The 23,797-nt window shown below is 32.7% G+C and overlaps 1 protein-coding gene and 1 pseudogene across 3 annotated transcripts; both read left to right on the top strand.

Annotated features, from left to right (window-relative positions):
* The first annotated feature begins 4,103 nt into the window (after positions 1-4,103).
* On the top strand, positions 4,104-20,720 carry LOC108338217 (TOM1-like protein 9). 3 transcript variants are annotated; one of them, XM_052880113.1, is made up of 11 exons: positions 4,104-4,524; positions 5,565-5,643; positions 10,312-10,395; positions 11,720-11,818; positions 11,912-12,025; positions 12,296-12,456; positions 13,161-13,242; positions 17,384-17,469; positions 17,626-17,829; positions 19,250-19,749; positions 19,999-20,720. In XM_052880113.1, exons 1-11 carry the CDS (start codon positions 4,424-4,426, stop codon positions 20,562-20,564), a joined length of 2,076 nt encoding a protein of 691 aa, XP_052736073.1. In that variant the 5' UTR covers positions 4,104-4,423; the 3' UTR covers positions 20,565-20,720. The 3 variants fall into 3 exon arrangements, with proteins under 3 accessions (XP_052736073.1, XP_052736074.1, XP_017430462.1); XM_017574973.2 differs by lacking the exon at positions 10,312-10,395 and having other exon boundaries at positions 4,107-4,524; XM_052880114.1 differs by lacking the exons at positions 10,312-10,395; positions 11,720-11,818 and having other exon boundaries at positions 4,106-4,524.
* A 182-nt stretch (positions 20,721-20,902) lies between these two features.
* On the top strand, positions 20,903-23,408 carry LOC108336949 (peroxidase 63-like; annotated as a pseudogene).
* The last annotated feature ends 389 nt before the right edge of the window (positions 23,409-23,797 follow it).

The following is a 23,797-nucleotide window of genomic DNA, read 5'->3' on the forward strand; positions in this document are numbered from 1 at the left end:
TTGCATAGTTAATGTTTGGTATAGTTATCCACTTCTTCATGTTAGCCTATAAGAAATAAAAGAAATTGTTACTAAAGATAAATAAAAGAAATAATAAACTACATAAAAAGGGAAACATGTACCGCTAATTAGGACTGGACTAACAAAAACATCCTCAGTTATTCTAGTCGATCATAGCATTCTACTAGTCTTGCGTATTCATCACGTCATTGACTGAGTTCTTTGCACAGATCATGTATGATAAGGGGTCATGAATCTTCTCTAAGGCTATGACGCAACAATGCATCTATACCCACAATGAATATCAACCACAACATCAACAACATTGACAATGAATGGGTGACAAATAGGATGAAACTGGTCTATCATGGGAACTATCCTTCTTTGCACTGAATTTGCCTTTGATTGTAATTTATTTTTCCCATATAATGATTCATTTGTTGAATGGAAGGTGTCAACATGCTCAAAATATGATGGCTCTTGCTTTGTAGAACTTTATGTCGTTGAAGTTTAGTTTTTTGTGCATCCTTTGTCTTCACTTTATGTAATGGAAGGACCATTATGTCATTGCAAGACAAGCAATGTCAAGTAACTTCTTCTTGATTGTGACTTTACCTCCAATATCAACCTCATTGAATCATTCTTGAACCATTTTAAGTTCACGTTTAGTGGATAACTCGAGTTTGGTTTCATTTAATTCAACATTTGAGAAACTTAATCTCCTTCACATTATATGAATTTCACCCGAAGGGATCATCCTAGGTCATAGCGTGCTAATTCACAAGCAAATAGGAGATCGAACGTTCATCTCAATATGCATCCACACTTTGATGTATCCAATCCTATCTGCTGCACTCGTTCCAATTCCTCAGCAATGAGATCCAATGCATATCGAGATACACATCCAATAAGTCTTTTATATTTGATTCCTTTAAAAGGTTCACTCGTGAGCAAGAGACTTTTTTCAAAGGACGCCTTAATCTTGTTGTGTTGTAGGATAACAACATTATGAATAACATCCTAACAAGAACAAAGATCTCACATACTACTACCCAAAACTTTCTTTAGGCTCCAATGAGCAGACTCAACCCTAAAAGAAAAACATCAACAATGTAAAAAAATATTTATCAAACACAACTAAGTAAAATAACATTAAAACATAACTATTTATGGTTGTGTTCCCTAAATGCATTACTCTATTCGTCCAAGCCTTTAAAAAGTATGTATTGCATGGAATAATCCAAATATGATTGACATATTCGAAGAATAAAGGCCATGAACTGGAGGCGTACTGAAGACGATTCACATAGTCACCAAACATGGTCTGATCAACATAATTCATCACATTTTCCCATGCCTTCATCAACACATCCCAAGCCTCAACAGAATCAACTAACATTTTTCATTTTGCTTTAACATTTTTAAGGATGTGGAACCGACATAACATATCATATGACTCAGGGAATACATTTGCAATAACATTCATTAAAGCTAAGTCTCGATCACTCACAATGACTTTAGGATCGTCCTTAGATGTAAAAATAAACCTCTTAGCCTTTCCAAAGCCTAAGTAAAATTATTTTGCCTTTCACTTGACAAGAATGCAAATGCAGTTGAGAAGGTTAACCTCGTAGACGTCATGCCGACAATCCTAAGCAACGAAAGACTATATTTATTTGTTTTGTATGTTGAATCCATCATCAATACAATATTAAATGCGTTTAACAATTTTACCATATCAAGATGTGTTCAAAAGAGATCACTAACAACCTCTGATTCGTTGACAAATAGTATATAAATTATAATAGATAAAATTAAGAAAACAAATAGTATAGAAATATGATTTTTAGGACAAATCAGTTTAAAAATATAAAAAAATACATAAAAAAGCAAAATAACTTTCTTATACACGTGGGAATAAAATAAATATGAATAAAAACACAAAAAATAGTATAGAAATATATTTTCGTTATAGGACAAATCAGTTTGAAAATAAAAGAAGTGAATAGAAAAGTAAAATAGTATAAAAAAATCCCAACTTTTGAATATAGAAAAATAGTATGTAAATTAATAATGTCAAATGATAAAATCCCAACTTTTGAAACACTTTTCAAAAACAAAATTAGTATAGAAAAATATAATTAATACCTTAAATATAAGTTATTTTTTAATGAAAAATAGGTAAGAAAAAAAGTTTTAATGATGATTAAAATATGTTTAAGAACACACATTAAAATAATATGACCTTTAAGATATTGATATTTGATATGAGGATTTTAAATTTAAGAAACTAATAATACTATTTAACAATTAAAATAATAATTTATTAGATATTAAATTATAACGTTAAAATATATTTATATTTTTATGGAAAATCAATTTAAAACGAAATTAAATGGTTAAAATAGTGAAATATGAAAGGCTATTTTTCATTCAAGAAAACCATTTGTATTAGTAATAAATGTATATTATTTTTTAAATAATATTTTTTTAGGATATAAAAGTAAAATATATTTTTTAAATTTAATTTTATTAACTGATCAATAATTAAAAATCATAAAAGAATAAAATAAAAAAATATTATAAAAAAGAAATAATACTTTAAATATAAGTTACATTTTAATAATTTATTAAATGAGTAAGTAATTATAAATTATAAAAAATAAAATTAAGAATGGAAAAAATTATATAAAAATATATTTTCTATTTTTGGATAAATCAGTTTTAAAATAAAAAAGTAAAATAATTTTCTTGGACATTTGGTAGGAAAGTAAATATAAATAGAAAAATAAGTTAACAATGTGAAATGAGTAAAATTATAACTGTAAAAAAATTTATAGAAATATATTATATTATATTTAATCATATTATATTATATTATAACAAACAAACTTTTGCAGAAAAATATTAAATTTGAAAGATATTAAAAGAATTAATGAATTAAAAGAATATTTAAATCTGAAGCGCCATAATACTATCTTTATTTAGTTTATAATTATTTTTTGAACTCGTTCTTTCATGAAAGAAAATTTTATATTTATTTGGTATGAATATGAGTATGAATAATTTTTGAACTATGGTTACGTTTCTATTATCATTTCCATCGTGTCAAATTAAATGGTATGTTATTAATTATAGTTAACCAAGTAGTTTTATATCTCACATTTGAATACTTTTATGTTTTTTTATATTTTTTTTTATTATTTTTTTTCACATATAATTATTTAACTTTCAATTTCAAATGTTTAATTACATAGACTTTCATTTAGCAAATAATATAAAAAACTTATTTCTTTTTTTATTTTCTTTTATATTTAAATTTTGTTTCGTATGAAAATTTTTGTTTTTTAAATTAATTTTCATTATCTTTTAATAGTATGGTTACTTTGAAATGTGAAAAATTATTTTTAGATTTTTAAGATACTTTTTATTTTATTACAATCTTAATTATACATTTGTTTTCATTTGTACTGTTCATTTCAACATTTTTATTGTTTTTTATTTTTATAACATAAAATACTGATTTAATGATTTTTATATAATTATTTTTATTTTTTAACTTATTTTATAATTAAATTTTAATTATTATTAGTTTAATTTTGTTGTGTTGATCAATTAACATAATTTTTATTAGTGTTTAAAATAGAAAATAATTAAAATTTAGAAAAAGAAAAAGTAAAGAGACCACTATGAGATATTTAAACTTTAGATACTTGTCTTTTTAAAATTAAAAAAAAATACTTTTTAATTTTATTTAATACTATAATTTAATTTATATATAATTATAATTTCTTTTTAAATTTTTATATTAAAAACATAAAAATACATTCTTTTTTATTAAATATTTGATAATATAATATTATTTATTGTGATTTTTTATTTTTTTATAAAAATAATTAATTCAAAATATTATATCTGTCCAGTGAGGATAATTTTTTCCTCTAAAAATAGATATGGAACAATGAAGTCGCCTTCTTCCTTACTATCTGTAATTATTTCTAATTAAATAATTGGACAATAAAGTTGTTTAATCACCTCACACTCTATTCTTTCTTAATTTAATTTCCTTAGTTTCGAAAGGCAGGTGGTATGCTAGGATGACCTATGCAACTGCAGGTGGGAATCGTTGATTCAAAAGGTGGTCGGCAAAAGCAACGGCATCAGGTGCGATCGCATCTCAGCGGACACGTGGCAAGTTCTCATAAGGGCAATGTTAAATTGTTCCCCTCAAAAGTTCCAATTCTAACCCCAACCAAACCTTTCCTCAACGGAATCCACTAAACTCGCAATCTTAGTCTTCTTTAGAGAGAGAAAGACAGAGAGGCCGGAACCATTCTCCGATCGCGCCGGTGGTTCGGTTTATGGTCATCGGAGGATCACTGATCTTGTTTGGGTTTCGAATCGTCTTTGTCGGCGACCGGAGATGGTGAATTCCATGGTCGAGCGTGCCACGAGCGACATGCTCATAGGGCCCGATTGGGCCATGAACATCGAGATCTGTGACATGCTCAATCATGACCCTGGGTACGCCTCCCTGTTCCTGTTGCATCCAAAACGCACTGTTTTCTTTTTTATTTCTTTTTCTTTTTATCGTTTTTTCTTTTTTTGGGAACGAAAAATTCAAGGTTAAATTGCCTTTTCCGATCGATGCGTGAGCTAAGTTCTTGGTTAAAATTGAGCTAAGTTCTTGGTTAAAATTGAGCTAAGTTCTTGGTTAAAATTGAACTGGGATTCGGAGTGATTTGGTCTGTTTACTAATGATAACCGTTTGCCGTATGATAGTTGTTGTTTCAAAATTGGTGTGACTGAGTGTTATTGTTATATGGAGTTTTTCGTGAAACCTTTTGAATTGATCAACCAGTGATAGTTGATGGCTACTGTGGGTTCTGCTAAAGTCTTTGTGACTCGGACGATTGCGTATATGCTAGGCGACGTCTAATTTACTTGTTATCCTTTATACGAAATTAATATAAATTATAAGCTTTCTAGGATACTTTTTCCATACTCTGTAATGGTTGTAGTTAATAACATGGAAGTTGGTTCGGAAAGTGTCATTTCGTGTTACTTTGGTTTATGCAAGTTTTCATTTATACAAATTGGTCATTCGAGGGATGAACGAGTTGGCAATATGGTTGGTTAAAGGTTAAATTTGTTTACAAATCGACACTTTATGGTCTAACTGTACATCTTTAGGGATCAGAGCAACATAAAATTATCATTAACCTAACTTTATATCAATTCTTATGGTTTCATAATTTACACCTCTCTTCTTTCTTGTATGTTTTTTTTAAATTTCGAAAATTCTGACGTTCTGTATTAGAAATTAGAACGAATATCTAACAGTTTGAAGTATATTCTGAGTGATATTAATGTTTGCTCAGGGGGAGAACAAGGTGGAGTGTCTTAAACATGTGCATCTTTAGTGTTTCTGCAAGATTTGTATTTACACAGCTATGAAATGGATGATTCTTTTCTAAACTAGAATCAGAATATTTCATAATGTTTGGATCTTCTCTTTGTTATGTCTCCATATATTGAGAGCTATGTTTGGTTATGATTAACAGGCAAGCAAAGGATGTTGTGAAAGGGATAAAGAAGAAGATTGGAAGTAAAAATTCAAAAGTTCAACTTCTTGCACTAACTGTAAGCAAATATTGTTGTAATACAACCTTTTTCTCTCTGTTTAAACTCTGATGTCAGCATTGTTCCAGATTCTTACACATTTATGATCTTTGCTTCAATTGCATTTTTCAAAAATAACGGACCCAAAATTTACAATAAATGTTTATTCTTGTTGTTTGAAATGGATACTTGGTTTAAGCTATTGTTAGTTGAGAGTGCATATAAACATACTTCTGTACCATCTTGGTAAGTAGATGCCTTCAATTTGAGGCTTTGAAAATACGGGAATAATAATATCCACTCATTATCAGATAAAATGAGTTATTATATGAGAAGGAAACTTAATGTTTGTCTGGTTTTTTGAATTTAACTTTTCCATGTTGATTGATGTATAATTAGGGGAAGCTTTTGTCAACTTTTATACTGTGGAATTTGAAATAGGAAACTGTCTGATTTTTATTACTAAAGAATTCTAGTAGCATGCAGGAACTGTAGGTAAAGGTTGTTCAAAAAATGAAATGAAGAAGTTTTGAACAAAATTTATCTTCCTTATGTTGTTATCTTTTTGGGAAAGAAAGTATCAACTCACTTAAAATTTCTTCTATCCTCATTGTTGTCAATTATCCAATGATCAGATGGGTGGATGATAGATGCCCATTAGTTAGTTCAGTTTATTGGTTGAAGAAATAAGGCATATTATTATTGCCTTTACTTGAGATTAAAAACAGAGAAATATAATTTTAGAGGGACTAATGGACCCTTCTCATGTTCTACTATTTATATTGATAAAGAGTTAATACACTATGGAGATGAAAGGTCGAGAGACTGTCCTAGACTGCTAGGTATCATAAATAGAGATTATCCACACACTACTCCCTACTATAGTCCTTCCGACTTCCCTAACATAAATAGACATAATAATAATTCCAACACTTCCTCTCAATTTGAAGTCTCCTTAAGGGCTTGGTCAACACATTTGTGAGTTGGTAATTTGATCTAACAAACTCAATACATATTTCTTTCGTCAACAACTTTTCACGAACCAAATGACAATCAATTTCTATATGTTTAGTTCTATCGTGAAACACTAGATTTGATGCAATGTGGAGAGTAGCTTGATTATTGCAATACATCTTCATAGTCTGGATGTCACAGAAGTTAAGCTCTTGAAGCAATTGCTTCACCCAATTAAGTTCACATGATAGTGTTGCCATTGCCCTGTATTCAGCTTCAGATGTTGATCGGGCAACTACATTTTGTTTCTTACTTTTTGTTGAAATAAATTTTCCTTTAAGGAAAACACAATATTCAGTAGTAGACCGTCTATCAATAGGCAAATCTGTCCAATTTGCATCATAGTACCCAGAAACCTAGAGACCTGAATGCTTCCTCTATCTTCATATAACAATCCTTGCCCGAGAGTCTTTTTGAGGTACCTTAGAATGTGAATGATAACATATCGATGGCCAACTCATGGAGCCTGCATGAACTGAGTAACCACTCCAACTCTAAAAGATAGATCAAGCCTTGTAATAATGAGATAAATCAATTTTCCAACCATCCTCCTATATTTCTCTGGATCGAAGAATAATTCACCTTCTGTTGTTAATTTCTGATTTGGATCCATAGGACTGTTTATTGGTCTTCAATCAATCATACTTGTTTCTTATATTATCAAGAGCATACTTCCTTTGAGAGATTACAACTCTATCTTGTGACTAAGCTACTTAAATGCCTAAGAAGTATTTGAGACTTCCAAGATCCTTAGTTTGAAAATATCTACACAAGTACTCCTTCAGTTGAGATATTCTAGCAGTATCATTTCCATTATGACTATATCATCAACATATACTATTAAGTAGACACATTTCCCAAGAGATGTATGACAATAAAAGACTGAATGATTTGTTTCATTGTGTCTTAGACTAAATTTTGAACAATGGAGCTAAATTTTCCAATCTAAGCACTTGGTGATTGCTTGAGGCCATATAGAGAGCAATGCAATTTGCATACCATACCAGACTCTCCCTAAGCAACAAACCCATGAGGTTGCTCCATATAAACTTCTTCCTCAAGATCACCATGGAGGAAGGTGTTTTTGATATCCAATTGATGAAGCGACTAGTGATGAATTGCTGCCATCGCAAAGAAGAGACAAATAGTAGTTATCTTGGCTATGAGAGAGAAAGTGTCACAATAATTAAGGTCATAAACTTGAGTGTACCTATTTGCAAATAACCGGGCTTTGAGCTGATCAACTTCACCATTAGGGCCAACTTTAATTGCATACACCCATTGACAACCAACTGTCTTTTTACTTGGTGGAAGGGGCACGAGCTCCTAAGAATTATTGTGGTCAAGAGCTTGCATTTCTACAATCATGGCTTGTTGTCATCTAGGATGATCAAGTACTTCATTCACATTTTATGGTATAACATCTTGAACAAATGGAAAGAAGTAAAGAGTCTGTTCAAAGACTGTAACATTGACAGACATGTAGTACTTGGTTTCAGGAGAGTAACATGGATATTCTTTTTGAATTCGTGACCCTTGAGACATTTCATGAACAAATCATACTATTTATATTGATAAAGAGTTAATACAATAGGAACATGGAAGGTTAAGAGACTGTCCTAGACTGCTCGGTACCATAAATAGAGATAACCCACACCTACTCCTTACTTTAGTCCTTCCGACTTCACTAACATAAATAGACTTAATAATTATTCCAACACCTTTAAATAAAAAGGGAGGATGAGTAAGATATCACTTGAGGTAAGCTCCTCAAGCTGAAGCTAACTCAGAAGAAAATAAGTCACTTCCCTGAAATTAAAATTAAGAAAGCATACAAATTGAGATCCAACAGAAACAACTGTTGGAAAAGCATCTCATGAATGCTGAAGAAGCCGAATAGAAAAATAGCTGGAATGATCATCAGCCTGAGAGGAAATTCATGGCAACCTTCCTTTCCAAAATAACATTTTGAGGTTTCAAACTAAACTTATTGGAGACCCAGATTTTTTAAACATGAAACTAAGATTTGTAATGGCTTTTAGGATAGAGAAAAGGCTAGTGCATCTGGGACAAAGCCAGGTGAATCTAAGAGAAAGGCGATGGCATGTTGGAAAGTGACAATCATCCTAGGAATAGGGACAATAAAAGAAGTGATAATTTGAAGTTTCACTTTTTTTTTTTTTTTAGGAACTCAGTAGCAGAATGGTAATAGTGACAAAACTGGCCATGGGGGATGGTACAAATCTAACATCATGTTGAAAGAGAGAAAAATAGATGCAAGGGATGTTGAAAATTGTGTATGGACTGCACAAAAGGGTCCATTTATACAAGTCAATGACAATAAGGACATGGGATCCTGTGCCTACAAATCATATCCTAATATTATAAGTTTGATTCTAATGAGATGTTACTATAATTATAAATATCTTAAATAAGGAAATCAAATCAAAATATAAAAAAGGAATAAATCCTAAGAGAACATCTAAGATGCTCTGAAATATTCTGATATATATCAATCATTTCTCAAATTTCTAAAACATAGGATAAGGACAATTTGAATTGATAAATTTAGCTTTGATTTCTGTAGGGAGTAACTTCTCTCAAACACAATAGCAATTAATCCTTGTATGCCAAAATCTCTTATTAAACACTATAGTAGAGACAACATTAGTGACATTATCATTATCACAACATAGTTTTATCTGTTTAACTTCATTGAATTTTAACTCTTAAGAGTTGTTAAATCCACACAAGTTCACATGCGTCTAAAGCCATAATTCTATATTCTAGTTCTGCATTGGACCATACAATAACATTTTGTTTCTTGTATCTAAGACATGATATGTCCACCAATTGGTACATAGTATTTAATGGTAGAGTGCCTATCTATAGAGGAACCTACCCAACTAGCATTACTGTGTCGACAAATTTGAGTATCTCCTTTTGCTTCACAGGGAAAGCCCTGTCCTGAAGCATTTTTAATGCATCTAAGAATGTGAATTACAAAATTCCAATGATCAATGTGAGCAACCTGATAAGTTACAATCTTAACTGAAAAAGAGATATCAGGACTTCGAATTATAAGATAAATTAGTTTCCCTACTATTCTCTTTCTTCTCTCCAGATTTGAGTAGGATTCTTCTTAATGTGGCATTAGTTTTTGATTTGGTTCGATAGGAGAATAATTCTACATTTAATCATGCTTGTTTCCTCTAGAATATCCAAAGTGTCACTCCTTTGTGAGATGATATTGTCTTTCTTTGATTGAGCCAGCTCAATTGCTAGGAAGTATTTTAGATTGCCAAGATCCATCGTTTCTCTTAGAAAGTGTAGGTTTAAGCCTATTGAACTACGCAAAACTTGGTTGTAAGGTGAAATTTGCATGCACTTGTATATTATAATTTGGACATATATCTATAGTGCTGATGCAAATTATCTACCTCATGAATCTCTTATGCTCTATGATCCTACCACGTTGCAACCTGTGCAGTTCACTGCATCATTGTCCTAGGCCAACACTAGATCTTCTCAAACCTGGGTGAATCCTAATTTTCAGAATTCTAGTCAAGATACTAATGCCAACTACCTATTCCCAGTGCTGTGCTTGCTAATACCTCATCTCAAATGTTGCTCCGTCTACATGGATTCCTGACTCCGGTGCATCCTTTCTTGTAGGTGAGCCTTAATATTCATCATTTAAACCACTTTGATGGCCAGATCAGCTCTTCATTGGAAATGGTCACGGTTTGCCTGTCAATGGTCTCTGCCTCTTTCTGATTCAAATAGCCTATCTGCTATGCAACTAGAATAGTCCACCCTAATGCAAAGTCATACCTGGGATTTATTTCCGTTACCCTCTATACAATTAGCAGTAGGATGTAAGTGGGTGTTTTGGACTAAAGAAAGTGTAGATTGGTCAATAAACAAAACACACATTCGGTTAGTGGCGAAAGGGTTTCATCAGATACATGGCTTTGATTTTCATGTGATTTTTTCTCCAGTTGTTAAACTTATAATTATTAGTCTCATCCTAAATCTTACCCTCACTAATAAATGGGAATTGTTTCAGTTGGATGTGAATAATGATTTTCTTGATGAATTCTTGGATGAAGCAGTTTTATATTGGCAAACCTCCAGGATTTGAGATTGAAGACAAATCTCTTGTTTGTAAGCTCAACAAGACTCTTTATGGCCTAAAACCAAGCCACCCAGGCTGTGGTTTGACTGATTAAAATCCACTCTAATTCAGTTTGGATTTAGAGCCAGCAAATGCTATTCATCTTTGTTTATGTATATGGCTCAAGCTCATACTGTTTTTATTCTTGTCTATGTGGATTATATTATCATTAACACCATCTCATTTCAACTTATTCAGCACCTTACTGTAAAACTTAACTACACATTTTCCCTGAAACAGTTGGGTCATTTAGACTATTTTTTCGACATTAAAGTCAAGTGTCCACCTGGCAAATCCCTTCTTTTGGCTAAGAGAAAGTACATTAGAGATCTCCTTCACATAACTCGTTTTTGAATTTCATTGTATTTCGTCTCTTTATGCCTGCTGCTTACAACTGATATAAATCTGGTGGTAATTTGTTTCAATTTCCAATAGACTTGTCGATGGTTTTGCTTTTGTGTTTTTCCTTGCTTCCTTGGCCAAATGATGTAGCTTGCATTTGGTCTTGAAAGAGCCGAATTACAACATATGCTAGAAAAATATTTTTGCACCTATTTTGCTAGGAAAAAATAAAGGAAATATCTTACAATTTAATGAGTCCAAGAAATACAAAATAAAGAAACTAATGAACTATTTTTGTGAGTAAGAACATCTTTTCATGTCATGCTCTTAGCTATCCTTCTTGGGATAATGTCTTGCTGCTCTTTTTCTTTGTTTTCATTCATGCATGTATCAAAAGTAAAGTTTTTTAACACTACTTGTGTGAAATACAAACTAATTTGAGAGTACCTTGGGTACCTTTTTAAATGATGTGTGTTCAGCTAGGGTTCATTCTTGTTTGGGTACGGTTGCATGTTGACTATTCAAAAAATTCATTTGGTTTTATGTTGGTTTACTGTATTCTAGTTGTTGGAGACAATCATAAAAAACTGTGGAGATATTGTTCATATGCATGTTGCAGAGAGAGACGTGCTTCATGATATGGTAAAAATAGTGAAGAAAAAGGTATACATAATTTCTTGAACATTTTTTTTTAGTTTTATGATCTTTTTGTTTTCTTGTAAAATATGTTGATGTCATTTCTCATGCTGATTGTAGCCTGATTCTCATGTCAAAGAGAAGATATTGACTCTTATTGATACTTGGCAAGAAGCATTTGGAGGCCCGAGGGCAAGATATCCACAATATTTTGCTGCTTATCAGGAACTGTTGGTAATGTTTAGTATGAAGTGTTTAACATAGAGATTTTGTTGCCAAGTATTCCTCTTGCTATTGTGAAAATGAAGGAAAGCTGCTCAGCAGAACAATCAATATTTTAGTATTTTTTTTTTCTTTTTTGCATACACTGTTTTTATCTGCTTGCTTATATATAGTTTTTAAAATATGAGTGTGAATTGTTGCAGTCAAAATTTAACCCAAAACTTTTAGAATGTAATTGTGTTTCAATGTTAGTTTATTATATAAAGGGTTTGTTTATTTCAGCGTGCTGGGGCAGTATTCCCTCAGAGATCGGAACAATCTGCACCTGTACTCACACCTCCGCAAACACAGCCATTGGCATCATACCCTCAAAATATACGTGACTCAGATCCTCGTCAGGACACAGCTGAATCCTCTGCCGAGTCTGAGTTTCCTACTCTAAGGTATAGACCAAATTCCTTTTTCTTATGTGAAGGGAGTTTGACTTCATTCTTATATATTCATGGTCATTCAATTTTTGTATTGTTTTTAATTATGGTTGACATAATGTTATACAGTGTGTGTGTAGTCATAAGAATGATATGTGCATTGTGGTAGTTTTAATTATGGCAGAGTATTTCGTGGTTTTGAAGTCACATTTGTAGCCATATTCTCTCTTTGTTACTGGGCAATGTGCTATTTGATGGCTGTATGGGATCTTTCTCCTATGGAATTAGAAAAGTTTGGTGGTATCTGTGGAACCAATGGAAAGTGAATTTTTTTTTGCAGTTCTGATGTATTATTTGAAGCCATATTCTTTCTTGTTACTGGCCAATGTAATGTACTTTTTGATGGCTGTATGGAATCAAGAAAAGTTTAATGGTATTTGGGGAATCAATAAAATGTGAAAAAAATATGCTAAATAAGTTAGAGGACTCAAATTTAGTAAAAGTATTTGTTTCTACATTCATTAATGCCTTTCTATGTGTTATTAAATAAGCTGAATGAATTTAATTTCATTCATTTGATGTAATGAACTCATGTTTCTTTTAGTATGTACTTTAATTGGTATTTTCATATAATGATAGTGAGGGATAATCTTTGGTACAAATTCCCATATATTATGCATTATTTTGTTCTCAATGTGTAATCGATATTTCTTTTACAGTTTGACAGAAATTCAAAATGCTCGTGGCATCATGGATGTTCTTGCAGAAATGCTCAATGCCTTAGATCCTAGTAACAAAGAAGTGAGTTACACAATTCTGTTATTCAAATTATGAAAAATTAAATTCTCAGATTTAAAAGGAATAATATATTTCTTCTGTATTTCAATGATGAGGTCATTGGACCTGTAAATACATGGTCCTGTTGTTTATTTAGGAAATGTAGAGTTAATTCTAAGGAAACAAATCCTTGTAATTATGGGATTGTTTTTAAATACATAATCCTGGTTTTAATAGCAAGATACACCTGTAATAAAAAATAAAATTATAGTAAGATTAAAATAAAAAACTTCCTAAAATACATAATGAGCAGCATAGTTTTGACATAAAGGTATTAAAGTTCTTTATATTGTAATGATGGTGAAGATTATGAGTGTAGCATATTGAAAATAATACATTGATCTGGTTGAATGTGTGTTAATTATCAGATTCACTGTATTCCAATTTTTTTTCACAACTATTGTTTTTTTTCTTAGGTTTTCTTAATAACTTTGTTGAATCACTTTGATACCAAATTGATTGACTGCTTTTTGTGCTCCATCTTCATTGTTGTGGTTATGCTTTAACTGTTAATATGGTGATTGCTATTTATATGCATTATAATTATAGAAATCAGGGACAAATCTTATATAATCAACATTATCTAGATTATATATTTATGTATATATCAAAATTTTTCCGTTTATTCTTTTTTCACAATATAAATAAGCATCGGTGCTGTCTGAGAAACACATGGTTTCAGCTTAATGTCTCTCTTTCCTATAGTTTAACAAGAGGTGTTGAAAATTGTTTATGTATGGGACAAGGCAAAAGTTGGATTTCACTAGTGATAACACTGGTCACAAGAACAAAATATTTGGTAGTAATGATTGATGTTGACTGAATGAAACCTTAATTGAATTGAAGCTACAAGGATAAAAATTGAATTGGCTCATTTTTAAGTGCATAGAATGATTAATAGTTGAAAATAGGACTGATTTTATTATTCAGAATCATAAAAAATACATTCTCATATCCTCTATTTGTAACAATATAATTCTCCTAAAAAAGGGAAATAGGGAAACTAGGTAAACAAAATAAAATAAAAGATTATATATCTGTTTTCTCTAATTAGGAAGATTCTAAAGATATCTTCTCTAATTACAACATTAATGAATGGCTTGTACGGTAATACGCACCATAGCATATTACGTATTTTAACTGGCCTATAAAAACGCCTTTAGTTTAGTGTTTTGTTTCTTTAACCACCAAAGGGCATTAGCCTTACCCAATAGATGTCTTAACACTATGTAACTGTATTATTTACTATTTACTATACCTATAGATGTCTTAACACTATGTAACTGTATTATTTATTTTACTATTTACTATACCTTTAAGGATACGGAGAAAAGGTAGATTCTATAGTGGCATTTGTTTCAAGTTATGGTCCTGTATTTCCTAGAATGACATTTCTGCAAATACTATCCAAGAAAGCTATTCTTGAGTAAATTTAAAAATACAGGGATTTTTCTTTTAAGAGAATCTTTGGACTTTATTTTAGAATTCAAAATAATTAGAATAAAAGTATGAGTGAGAATCAAATGATTGTTAGGTTTGGGGCCATTAACGTTGTTGAGAAGCCATTTCCATAGTGGTGCATGTTGGTCAACCTTTTATATAAAAGAAAAGAACAGCTGAAATGAAAGTTACTTTTGTGTTTCAAGTAACTTCTCATATTCTTGTGGGAAAATAACCTCACCCCTTACAATGAGAATAAAAATGAAGTATAACAAGGTATTACTACATTCTCAGGCTTGAACCCTAATTGGGAATAATTTTCTAAAGCTTGAAAGTTATAGCAAGCATGCTAGATCTTGATTGCATCCCGCTGATCTTTCTATTGAAATGTGATGTTCTTTATTATTATTAATACTTATGTAGGGGAACTCATATATTAGGTTTTTAGGGTTTCCTGACCTTTGGTATTATGCACTACTGTATTCTATAAATACAATAGTAAGTTGTATAAGAAGTTTAAGTGAAATAAAACAACTTTTAGCTAATTCTAAGCTCCTTTGGGAGATTGTAACTCCATCTTTTGATTGCGCTACTTCAATGCCTAAAAAGTATTTAAGACTTCCAAGATCTTTGGTTTGAAAATGTCTACACAAGTACTCTTCCAATTGAGATATTTCAACAACATCATTTCTTGTAATGACAATATCATCAACATATACTATTAAGTAAACACATTTTCCAAGAGAAGAATGACAGTAAAAAATTAGATGGTTTGTTTCACTGTGTCTTAGCCCAAATTTTGAACAATGGAGCTCAATTTCCAATCTAAGTACTTGGTGATTGCTTGAGGCCATATAGAGATCGATGCAATTTGCATACCATACCAGACTCTCCCTGAGCAACAAACATAGGAGGTTGCTCCATATAAACTTCTTCCTCAAGATCACCATGTAGGAAGACATTCTTGATATCTAATTGATGAAGTGGCCAATGACGAATGGCTGCCATGGCAAAGAAGAGGCGAATACAGAAGAGAAAGTGTCACAATAATCAAGACCATAAACCTGAGTGTAACCTTTTGCAAAAAGTTAGGCTTTGAGTCGATCAATTTCACCATCAGGACTGACTTTAACTGCATACACCCATCGACAACCAACCGCCTCTTTGCCTGAGGGAAGGGGCACCAGCTCCCAAGTATTACTATGGTCAAGAGCCTACATTTTTGTAGTCATAGCTTGTTGCCATCCAAGATGATCAAGTCCTTCTTTCACATTCTTGGGTATAACAGCAGAAGATGCTGAGGATAAAAGAGAAGTCTTTGAATGGCGGTTTTAGAAGGGAACCATGTAAAAGAGTAGCAATTCTCTTAAGTGTGACCTATCCTTTTAGGTATGTGTATTGAGGACGTCCCCGACCTCCTCATCCTCCTCCTCTAGTGCCATGTCCTCTTCTTCCTCGTGTGGCAATCATGACAGATGGCTCCACTAGTTCATGCGCTACCTAAGGTTGAGGTATCGGGACACGTCATGGAGGGAACCTCATGACTAGTTAGAAGTTGATTTCTAAGATGATCAAAATCAGGATGTAGGGCACGAAGGATCAACACCATGTAAAATTTGTCTAGTTTCTTCTTGATATCCTCTAATGGGTCTGCTTCCAAAAACATCTTGAGTTCTTCACAATAGATTGGGTTTCAGCCATGAAGGACACCATATCATGGTTTGCCATTTTAAGAGATGCAAGCTTGTTTGCAGTGTCATAAACACGTTGAAAATCGTTGGCATAGATGTTTTGAGCTTTTTTCCAAAAGGAGTGACAAGTTTTGAAAGCCCTTAGAGATATAAGAAGTTTGGATTCCACTGATTGCCATAACAGGGCACACAACTGGAAATCTGTTTGTTTCCACTGATCAACTTTTTCAACAGGCAATTGGCTTCCATCTCGCTCAAGGTGGTGATAATGCCCATGGCCAAGGAACCACATTTCAATGGCAGCAGACCATGATAGATAATTTTTTCCATTTAGCTTCTCAGAGGTAATTGATGAACTTCCGGATAAGGAAAGAGTACTGCAAGACGCCATCTTTGAAGAAGAGGAATTGCACCAGCGAAGAATAAGAAAACCCTAAGGGTTTAGATGGACGAAACTGTGACGGTAGCCGGTGACTGACCGACGAGACAAAAACTAGAGCAAGATTGACCCGCTCTGATACCAAGTTGAATATAGTGAAAACTATATATAAGATTGATCTCCATTGTGTTGAATGTACACATAGGGTCCTTTATTTATAATAGAAAAAATATGAGTTAAGTCCAAAATACAAATAAGAAATAATAATAAACTAACTAAAGATAAGATAAAATATAAAATAAAGATAATATATCTAACAGGAAACCTCTTCATCCAACCAATACTGTTAGGCATCTATTACTGAGTAACTTGCTGCTCATGGTATGCCAGCTGACCAGCCTGTTGGACTCCATCCTTTCTGAATTGTTGCATAACTCATTGTTGCAGTATATTTGATTTTGACCTCGTAAACCTGTTTGCTCAAGTCTAATTACTTTTTATTTCAACATTTAATTTCAAGTGGTCATTGATTGCCAAGATATAAATTACAAAACCTACTTGACATCTAATGGATGACCTTTGTTATTAATTTCAGGGGATTAGACAGGAGGTTATTGTTGACTTGGTGGAGCAGTGTCGAACTTACAAGCAGAGGGTGGTACACCTTGTCAACTCAACTTCGTAAGTCCTGAAGTCCCTTCCCGTGATAATAGATATGACTGATATAGTATTCGTTAAATCCTTGATTCATGTTAATTGAGTCTTCAGTAAAATTTATTCTTTTTGATAAAAATTATCATTATTATTATTATTATCTTTTTCTGAACTATTTTCTAGCGATGAATCACTGCTATGCCAAGGACTGGCCCTGAATGATGATCTGCAGCGAGTACTGGCCAAGCACGAATCTATTTCTTCGGGAACTTCTGCCCAAAACCAAAATCACGCAGAAAATTCAAAACCTGCCCTTCCTGGAACACTTGTAGATATAGATGCTCCTTTGGTTGATACTGGGGATACTACCAAACAAACTAAAGAGAGGTAATCTAGTCTCTTTTTTCTTCCATTATTGCTTTGGTCATGAATGTCAGAAGCATTCATTTTGGCGTGTTACTATTAGTTTTATTGTATTAGGACTCATGCAATGAATAATAATAATTCATGGCTAATTCATCATCTAAAGAAGTGTACTTTTTCAAATAACTTCCTATTAATGTGTTCTAACAACTTGTATTATTTATACTCAGAATGATATTTTTCATGTTAGGAATAGTTTGTTGGATATATAATTTCAAATTGAGTTTTAATTGTTTGCCTTCAATAGAGTATGATGCTATTTTGGTATTCTTTATTATTTTGAATTGTTTAATTTTAGTCATTTAGATTTCCCAAAATAAGTTTGGATGTATTTTAAAATCTAGGGTATTTCACTTGGGATGTGTTGAGACTGTTAAAGATGATATCTTTATTTATGTAAATAGGGAAAGTTGGAAATATTTTACTGAAATTATATATGGATTTCTAGTTGGGGGTTACAAAATGGAGTACAAAATTTGGTTTTGGTGGACATCCAAGGGCATGCAGTTAATTAGATAACATGCTCTAGGAATCGTGTTGGATGAGAAAGAAGACAGAGATATGTGATCAAATGACTCGATTCTGCTGGTTTATATAGAGGTTGTATTAATTACACATGATTGGAGGATATTTAATTCCTCTAAATCAGCTATCAAATCATATAAAATCCTATCAAATAAAAATTACTCTAAATTTAGGCTTAATTAAGTTTTAAATCCCCAATAAATGGGTATTTTCAATTGACTATCTATTAAAACTTTACTTAAGTCTTTTATATTTTTAATTGAGTCTCTGTAGTTAGATTTTGTCGTTAATTGGGATGATGTGATTGTTACTTTGCATTGTTATTGCTTGCATGTTTTCACATAAAAAATAAAATAATGACCTATTTAAGTTTTAACTGTCATAAATTTGAGTATTTTTAATTGAGTCCCTATTAAAAAATTTCATTCTTAAGTGTCCAAAATCTATATTTCTCAATTGAGTATTTTTTGTCGATGAAAGTGATGTAACCATTTCATTTAATTTTTGTTTTAATATTTAATTGATAAAATGAAAGATGTTGTACTTTATAAAGATAATTTAGGTTCCATTATTTCAGTTTTTTATTGTCTAAGTTCGCAGTGTTCTGCATGATACTGTAAAATCAAACAGTCATGTCACCCTAACTGCAAAACCTTCAAAGTCACATTTTTGTGCTCAGTTCACTCATTACAATTGATCGATTATTGTTCATGAGGTAGTCAAAACCTTTCATTTTGGCTTCAGACCTACATTCGTTATTTGGTTCGTAAACATGTAGGATTTTCATGTTGATCTGACCCATCTGATGCTTTGGCTATACGGCTCTTATAGCTATTTACTTAAACATATATATGTGCAGACCCTCTTCTAATGTTGAAGCAGAATCCCAAACAATGAATCAGTTGCTGCTTCCTGCGCCTCCAACTTCTAATGGTTCAACAATTCCTGCTAAGGTTGACCCCAAATTGGACCTACTCAGTGGTGATGACTATAACTCTCCAAAAGCAGATGCTTCAAATGCTCTTGTTCCTGTAGGAGAACAGCCACCTGCTAGTCCTGTTTCTCAGCAGAATGCCCTTGTTCTTTTTGATATGTTTTCCAATGGAAATAATGCACCTACATCAGTCAATAGCCAGCTGCCCCAGCCAGCTAATGTTGCTAGCCAAAGTACTCCATATACTCCCCAATTTCAACAACAGCAAACAGTCATATCTCAAGGTGGATTTTACCCCAATGGAAATGTCCCAAATGCGGGTTCGCCTCAGTATGAGCAACAATCGCTGTATACACACGGTACAGGTTCTGCTTGGAATGGTCAGGTTGCACAACAGCAGCAACAACCACCTTCACCGGTTTATGGTGTGCTTCATGTTTCTTTGGATTTAAATGAATTCCTGTGACAGAAATCCTTCAGAATTACATTCTGTTTCTAGAAGATGATTTTAAATTGACTTGTTTTGGAATGTGAAAGTTGCAATATTTTAAATTGGTCTGGCAGTGATATATTGAGTTTATGCCGGGATGGGTTGAGAATGTAAATTTAAATAGGATTGTGCTCTAATAGTTTGGACTACGTTGCATAACTGACTTTTTTTCTTTGTTTAATAGGTACGCAAAGCGGTGGATCATTGCCACCCCCTCCTTGGGAAGCGCAATCAGCAGATAATGGAAGTTCAGTAGCTGGCGCTCAGTATCCATATGTGCAGAATGCTGCACATCCTCCAGGGTCTCAAACAATGGGCAATGACCAGGGTGTTGGCATGTATATGCAGCCAAATGCTAATAGCCATATGCCACGAATGAATAACCATGTTGGGAGAAATCAAATGGGCTTGCAACCTCAGCATATACAAGGTGTTGCAGGGCCCTACATGGGTATGGCTTCACATCAAATGCAGGGTGGTCCTGTGATGTATCCTCAACAGATGTACGGAACCCAATTTATGGGATACGGTTATGATCAGCAGCAACAAGGAGTTCCATATATTGAACAGCAAATGTATGGTATGTCTGTCAGAGATGACAGTGCTTTGAGAAACTCTTACCCAGTTTCTACCCCATCTTATGCTCCATCTGGGAAACCTTCCAAGCCAGAGGATAAGTTATTTGGAGACCTTGTTAACATGGCAAAGGTGAAGCCCAATCCCACCCCAGGCCGAGCTGGTAGCATGTAAAAACTACATTACCGGGTTTGCACATTTCATCCGATTGGTAACTTTTGTTCTTGTTTTTCTTTGATTTTTATTTTTATGTTTTCATATTATTATTATTATTATTATTATTATTATTATATATATATATATATATAAAGTTTTTTGGTTCTTGTTTCATATTGTTTGCTTGTCTGGGAATTAGCATTTGATAATGTACATTCGTTTTAGAGAAAATATTGAAAAGTGGGGAGAAAGGGGCAACCATAATTGGTTTTGGATTGTAATTTGTGGCAATTCTCCTTGTATTACATTCCCTTCTTGTGCTTGTAGTTATGATCTAAAGGTTCTCTCTCTTAAGCATGAATGTGGAAAAGGGATGTCCTACCTTAGAGGCTTATATCGAACATAAGAATTCTGTAGTTAGCAGGTCGTAGAAAAAGATCACGACGTCTCTTTTCTTCTGCCCTTTCGAATTGAGGGAAGAAAAAATATGATAAAAATGAAACTGAAATAAAGTTAAAAATGTTTCTTGTTTGAACAAAGTAACAACAAGTACATAAATTTTCTTAACTTAGGATAGAAAGTGGAAAATACTTTAAGTTAATTGGAAATTAATTTTAGCCTAAAACGTAAACTTTTTACATCATTATTATTTATTTATAAAAAATATTAGATTTTTAAACCAATTGAAACAAAGAATGTACCCTCCTCCACTTTTCCTTTTCAATGGGATCCTATTTCGTAGGACTCAAATTTCTATTATTTTTGTTCTGAACAGACAAAACTGGGAGACTAGTTTTGTTAGTGTTTCTAATTATTACGTAAGTGTTTGCATTGTTAAAATTGATAGGAAAAATTATTTATATTTTCGATGCACTTACGCTCTGAAAGTCAGCGTATATATGATTTGGATCTTTAATTTTAAAAAAAGGTCGTTCTAATTTCTTAAATTTTGATTTAGGGGGCAAAAGTTGGTTTGCCTTGAATTTCCAGAACTATGTCTGACTTAAAGCTGAATGGTGATATTTATTTAAAATGTACTTTGATTTTAAAGAACAAATATTAGTTTCGATTTCTTTTTTACGGATAAAAAATTGTTCTTTAATTGGTTTCCAATTCCAATGCACACACTATTGATTGATTGATTCCTACCCAATGACCTATTGTTGAGACATCTCTTAAAAAATTCTCTTATATCGTTGAATAGACAAAACAATATCTATACAAAATGATAAACGTCATTTTTATTATTGTTATTTTTCTTTTCTACTAGCTCTGTATTTTTCTTTTTTTCCATTTCTACTGTCACATAGTTCAAGCATATATTTGTCACATAGTTCAAGCATATATTTTTTAGGTTTAATACCCTTTTTGGTCCACACTTTCGTTAGATAATGTTAATTCAATCTCCATTTATAAAAGTGTTTGGAATATGTCCATAATTACTAAAATTTGTGTCTAATTTGTCCCTTCCGTTAAATATAATCAAACGGAGTTAGTACGTTGATGATCTAGCACTAATTATTAGCAACTTGTCAATGTATTGTTTTGTGAGGTGCTGACGTGTTAATAAAACATCATATCGAGGTTTTTTAAAGATAGGGTTTTTATATTTGGGGAAAAATTGATTTAGGGTTTCTACATTGCGACCGACATCAACCTCTCCCTCCTCGGCGACGCCTTTGACCTCATCGTCCGCCCCAAGACCGCCCTCGAACTGGCCTGCCCCAACACCGTCTTCTGCGTCGACATCCTCTCTGCTGCAACCCGCGACCTTCTGACCATGCTCGACTGCCCCTTCTACCCTGTTTTCTTCAAGCGTCGTGACATCTGCTTCTCTTCCGCCACCTCTGTCCCTAACCACCTCCCACTCCATCCATGCCAATGTCCCAAATCACGGAAATCTTCACCCGTCGCGGCTTCTCCGTCGAGGAGTTCGTCGCTCTAAGTGGGGCCCATACTGTGGGATTTTCCCACTACTCCGAATTCATCACCAACCTCCCGAACTCCTCTTCGTCCTACAACCCTCGTTTTTATGAACCTTTATCTAAAGCTTGCGCCGGTTATAGAACTAACCCTACCCTTTCCGTCTTCAATGACATTATCCAGAACCTTCCTAAGGGTTTGGGTGTGCTGAAATCCGATCACGGCTTGTACAATGACCCTGTTACGAGACCATTCCTAGAGGGCTTCGCCAAGGATCAAGCTAGGTTCTTTAGGGTTTTTGCCTTGACGATGCAGAAGTTGATTCTGCTCAATGTGCATATAGGAGAAATGGGGAGATCCGACGCAGGTGTGATCAGATTAATTGATTCTTTCTTCTTTTTGGAAGTTGTTGATGATTTGATGAAACAAGATTTTTTGATTTAAGATGAGAATGAGAATGAAACCTTTGTTGTGCATGAATTTGATGTTTTTGAGGTTGATTATCCATATATAGATTTCGATTGTGTGAGGTAGGGAAACGGGAGAATGAAGCAATTGTCCTTGATCTTGGATATATGAATCTGAGTTATGGTTTTTGAATGTATTATTATAAGATTTAATTAATAAAGTTTCTCATTTTGATCTGTTTTACCAGAGTTTATGTAGTTTTGAGATTGTATAAAATTGGTATGGAGTGATTGAATATGGATTTTAGGTTAAACAAAGAAGAAGAAGACAACCAAGAAGAAGAACACCAAGAAGAAGAAGATCCAATTCTATAAGAAAGTAACACTTTATAACGCACAAAACAATATATTGACACGTCAATAATTGGTGCCAGATCATCAACGTACTAACTCTGTTTGGTTGTACTTAACGGAAGGGACAAATTAGACGCGAATTTTATTAACTGTGGACATATTTCAAACACTTTTAAAAATGGGGACTGAATTGACATTATCCAACGAAAGTGGAGACCAAAGAGGGTATTAAACCTATTTTTTAATATTCATCAAACATTTTCTCTTTATTTTATTCATTTGTTCTTTCTCTTCTTTTTTTTCCTCTCTTTTCAAAATTCTCTTTTAATTTTCTTTTCATTCGTGAAACAATACTATCAACAAACAATTTGTTATATGCATTGAGTTGAAGTATTTTTAAACATTTTAGTATGAAAAAAAAAATAAAAAGTGTAAAAAAAACATACTCAATATCAAGGGTTAAAACTTTGATACCAATTCATGAGAAAACAAAAGAGAATATTCTAACATTTAGTTTTGAGAAATATAATGACATCACAATTAAAATAGATGAAAAGATAAGTAATA

Source organism: Vigna angularis, chromosome 7, assembly GCF_016808095.1.
Source record: "Vigna angularis cultivar LongXiaoDou No.4 chromosome 7, ASM1680809v1, whole genome shotgun sequence".
NCBI classification, from domain to species: domain Eukaryota; kingdom Viridiplantae; phylum Streptophyta; class Magnoliopsida; order Fabales; family Fabaceae; genus Vigna; species Vigna angularis.

Excerpts from the sequence above, each read along its gene's own strand:
- LOC108338217 (XM_052880113.1), top strand. The coding sequence starts at position 4,424 with ATGGTGAATTCCATGGTCGAGCGTGCCACGAGCGACATGCTCATAGGG. Across the intron at positions 11,819-11,911 it reads TAAAAATAGTGAAGAAAAAG|CCTGATTCTCATGTCAAAGA; the intron begins GTATACATAATT and ends TGCTGATTGTAG. Across the intron at positions 17,830-19,249 it reads ACCAAACAAACTAAAGAGAG|ACCCTCTTCTAATGTTGAAG; the intron begins GTAATCTAGTCT and ends ATATATGTGCAG.